General features: G+C 30.8%; 1 protein-coding gene across 1 annotated transcript; it reads right to left on the bottom strand.

The window, feature by feature from the left end:
- Positions 1–25: 25 nt before the first annotated feature.
- LOC131635075 (receptor-like protein EIX2) lies at positions 26–3,284 on the bottom strand. Its single transcript, XM_058905673.1, has 2 exons — positions 640–3,284; positions 26–223 (listed from the first exon to the last, which is right to left on the bottom strand). The coding sequence occupies exon 1, from the start codon at positions 3,248–3,250 to the stop codon at positions 674–676; it is 2,577 nt and encodes an 858-aa protein (XP_058761656.1). The 5' UTR covers positions 3,251–3,284; the 3' UTR covers positions 26–223; positions 640–673.
- Positions 3,285–4,632: the final 1,348 nt, after the last annotated feature.

The raw sequence follows: 4,632 nt of genomic DNA on the forward strand, positions 1-4,632 counted from the left end.
TCAAAAACTATGTTAAAAATCAAAATTAAAACAAAATTTTAATTTGAAATTTCAAAATAGAAACCAAAATCCACCTTTGACATGATTCACACAAAAACTTAAATTACATAATTTTGTAGACAACGAAAATAAAACTAGAGTTTATTAGACACCACAATCAAAAGACACTCCAAATGCAAGGCATGGTTAGTCCATTAAAGTCGCGAGTCCATGATGTTTTTACCTGACAAATAGAACAGTAAAGATATCATGAGTTACATTAATTCACGAAATATTATGAATCTAATTATATTATGAAAACTTTACACCAATTAATCGTTTTTAAGTGGAAAGTAAAATTTAATAAATAAAAGTAGTAAGAGTAATAGTGATTAGTCATAAAATTTTAAGAAATTATTATGTAACAAATCATGTTAGTCACCAAAATTTGTACTTAACTTTCGTCATTACGAGAAAAAACTAAAAAGTATGCCTTGAAGTTGCATTGAATATAATTTTTATGACGTTTTTTCTGAATAGTTTTCTAAAAATATAAGTGCTTACTAAAATTAATTTTAAATGTGTAATTGAAAGGGAATAAAAATAGTGAATTTGATAAGTATACAAAATACATTTATATTAATAAATTATTTTTCTTACCTCAATGATAAATTTTCAGGCAAAGAAGTTGATTTCAGAACCATCTTGACATAAACCAATCTTTGACATCATAGAGAAAATTGAAGTAAGCATGCCTCCATGTCCGTTTGAATAGGGTACCAAATACAATCCAAAAGCTTGTTGCAAATCCAACTCCCATACCCATATAGAACCATTGCATTACCTCAAATTCTTCCTCATCATTTTCCATCAATTTTGTGTCACCACCACCTGGGGCTTCATTGTTGTTGCATTTCTCAATGAGTGGAGTTCCACAAAGTTGAGGATTTCCAATATAACTAAGATTTGAAAAGCCTTGAAGTTGAGTTCCTAATGGGATTTGACCTTGAAAGTTGTTGAAGGAGAGATTCAACACCCCAAGAAAAGACAAAACAGACATGGTTTGAGGAATTTCTCCTGATAGTGTGTTATTTGAGAAATCAAGTGACTCTAATGCTTTCATGTTTCCTATTTCTTCTGGTATGGTTCCTATTAATTGGTTTTGTGACAAGTTTAATGATTGTAAGGCAGTGAGGCTGAATACTTCTAAAGGGGTTCTACCTGACAAATGGTTGTTAGAAAAGTCAATAACACGCATATACTTGTAATAGTTTAAGTCGAAGCCCTTTGCTAGCAATGGAACTTCTATACTATACAAGAAACCAATACTTGGAAGGTTGATAATGATTTTAAATTCATCCCTTTCTAAAGTATTATTGGAAATCATGGCGGTGATATTATGTAGGCAGTGAGGTATTGTCCCTGTTAATCTATTGCTTGCAAGATCCAAGACCATGAGAGATGATAGTTGACATATTTGTAGAGGAATATCACCACTAAATTCATTTGATCTTAATTGAAGAACTTTGATATCATGTCCAATCCAATTTGATATATTTCCCGAAATTTTATTTCTACCAAGATTAACAATCACAAGTTTTGGTAAACTTTTTAATGACACAGGTATCTCTCCATGCAACTTATTATTATAAATATGCAGTGACAAAAGGTTGGATAATGTACCCATTGAGGGTGGAATCATGCCAGTTAAATTATTTCTTCTCAAATCAACATGAACAAGTGATTTCCAGTTTTTCCAACATTCAGTGAGCTCTCCGGATAAATAGTTATTAGATACATCCAAGTACTTCAAATTGCTTTTCTCTTTCATATTTTGGCACAAGAGAGAAGAAAGAGATCCAGACAAATTGTTACCACTTATCCGAAAAACCCTCACATTTGCCGTTAATTTAGGAAGATCACCACTTAAACCATTTCCATCCAGCACTACATTATTAGAGTTCAACAACACATTGGAGATGTCCCAAGTCATGTTATTGTTGGTTAGATAGAGATATGCACAATTATTTGCCAAACTCCAAAACATGTCTTGAGATACATTTTTAAAGAAGGAGTATTCAATTTTTAAAGTAGTTAGAGATTCTTGAGTATACAGCCATGGAAGAAGTTTAACATCTGCGTACTGCAAGTCGAGTCTTTGAAGTTTAAAAGGAGGCATCCAGTGGGATTCAAAATCAAAGACAATGGAGGGTGAACCCAACCCAAGTTCTCGTAACTTTGAATGCTTGGCAAAATTTCGATCAGATACAACTCCAGTCAAATTGTTCGAAGAAAGATCTAGTGATAGTAAGGATGATAGATTCCACAGAGTAGTGGGAATAACACTAGTAAGTAAATTCATGGAGAGGTCAAGGTTGCTTAGGCCTGCAAGTCGGCCTAATCCATTTGGAATTGTTCCATTCAACTTGTTGCCTCCTAAATACAATCCATACATGTTTCGAAGATTCGATAAAGTTTCAGGTATTTGGCCATAGAAACGATTGTTCCCAAGATCCAAATAAGAAAGGCGGCTTAGATTGAACAACCAAATAGGCATTTCTGAGGAAAAATCATTGTAAGAGAGATCAATATTTTCAAGTGAAGTGAAATTGGCACGTAGAACAGATGGACTCGCATTTTCAAGTAGGCAATTACTCATATATAACTCGGAAAGAGAAGGAAGCATAGTTAATATTTGAAACCATTGAGTTTGTTTGTGGAGATTAAGGGAATTCAGGTTGAGATATTCTAAGGATGATGATAGACGAAGAAGCCATCTTAAATCATCAACAACAAGATTCTCATTATAGGACAAGTCAAGATAAACAACATTAGAAAAGTTTCCACTTCTATGAAGAGTGTTAACTAATGACATGTTTTGACAATCCAAGGGTGAGTGTATGGCTTTGAAGTCATGATTGCTTAAATCCAAGTAGTTCAAAAATTCAAGTTCAAATATAGAAAGATGGAATTCACCTGATAAACAATGCGTTTTGTTGTCTCCATAAGTGATACAACGGAGACTGAGATTGATGACTCTACCATTGATGTCACAAAGAACTCCTCTCCATTCACAACAATCTTCTTTATCAGACCATGATGACAATATGTGTGATGGATCAGTGAGTCCATTCTTAAAACATAGAAGTATTTGTTTGTCTTTTTGGTTGCAAGAACCCTTTGTTTCACATCTGACTAAATTGCATATGATTATGAATGACAATAATAGAGATAGCAGTTTGGTTTGGGAAGGGAATATCATTCTCACCATGAAATCTCAGTAGAAATGAAGATTTAAAATATTGTATTGGCTTGAGGTTGGTTCTCAAGTTTACCTTGGATGCATTATTTATAGGTTGCAAATATGGAGTATCAATTGGTTTAAAGACCATAATAGTCTTCTTTTTTACATTGGATGCGTTGTAGTTGATTAATCACATGCAAAGATGTTTAATTCAATAGAATGAATGATTGATTCAATTCACTATAAATTGGGATAAATTCAACTATATAAATTAACACATAAAAAATTATGAACTTTTTTTAAAGATTTAGTATAGGGATCTACACATTAAAAAATGATAAAAAAAATCTAACACATAAAAATGAAAATTTTGGAGATATACCTCCACATAAAATATTGCTATTCTACATTGCATAAAAATTTGCAAAGACTTTTTCAGTTAACAACAACGTTGTTCACTTGTTCACCTAGACTATGTTTGAGAGTTTGAAAGTGAGGAAAGTAGAAGGCTTTCGAAAATAAAATTTAAAAAAAATACAGAAAAATATTTGATATTTTTTGAAAAAATAATTTTATTTAGAAGGATAAAAGAGTCATTATCATTACTATATGTTTAATTTTTAAAATACTATTACAACCTAAAACATATTTGAAAAATTTATGTTAGCCCTCCAAAACTCTCCTTCAATACAATTTTTTAATTTCTCTATTTTATGGTGAATAAAATCAAACCCTCCAAAACACTCCTACTCAAAATCTTTTTAATATTTTCAACAAATTCTTTCAATTTTTTAAAACACTCCCTCATTTCCCCTCCAAACTCACAAACATATTCTCTAGCAAATAGTTGTGATAAACATTTTTGCGAGGTGCTTGTTCTCGTCAAAAGTGATTGTTCTCGTCACAAAATTTGTTAATAACATTTTACTATGTTATGAGGAGAAAATCTCTTCGCAATTTAAAGTTTTATTTTTAGTGTAAACGGCAGGAATAATAATTTACGTGAAACATTTTGATTAATTATAAGATGCTTAATTTTATAATACTATGTTAAAGAGTTCAAATTTCATAATAGAAGTTTGTGAATTGATTATAAGTATTATTGGGATTAAATTATTTTTCTCGTGTTTTAAAAAACTTATATTTTGTTACAATTTTAAATGAAAACTTTCTGATGTATTTTATTGGGTTATGCTCCCTTTAATCAGAAAAAAAAAGATAATATGATATTATTGATAGAATTAATTTAAATATTCTTTAGAAAATAATATAAATTTTCAGTTTCTTAAAAAGTTAAATATATCATACAAAGTGTACCTCACTTATTCATGATTTAAAAGCAGCACATGTGGAATGTGAATTGGTTTACCAGACCTTGACTCATGAAGTCTACCCTCTTTTATTACTTT

Source organism: Vicia villosa, unplaced genomic scaffold (genome assembly GCF_029867415.1).
Source record: "Vicia villosa cultivar HV-30 ecotype Madison, WI unplaced genomic scaffold, Vvil1.0 ctg.001420F_1_1, whole genome shotgun sequence".
NCBI classification, from domain to species: Eukaryota; Viridiplantae; Streptophyta; class Magnoliopsida; order Fabales; family Fabaceae; genus Vicia; species Vicia villosa.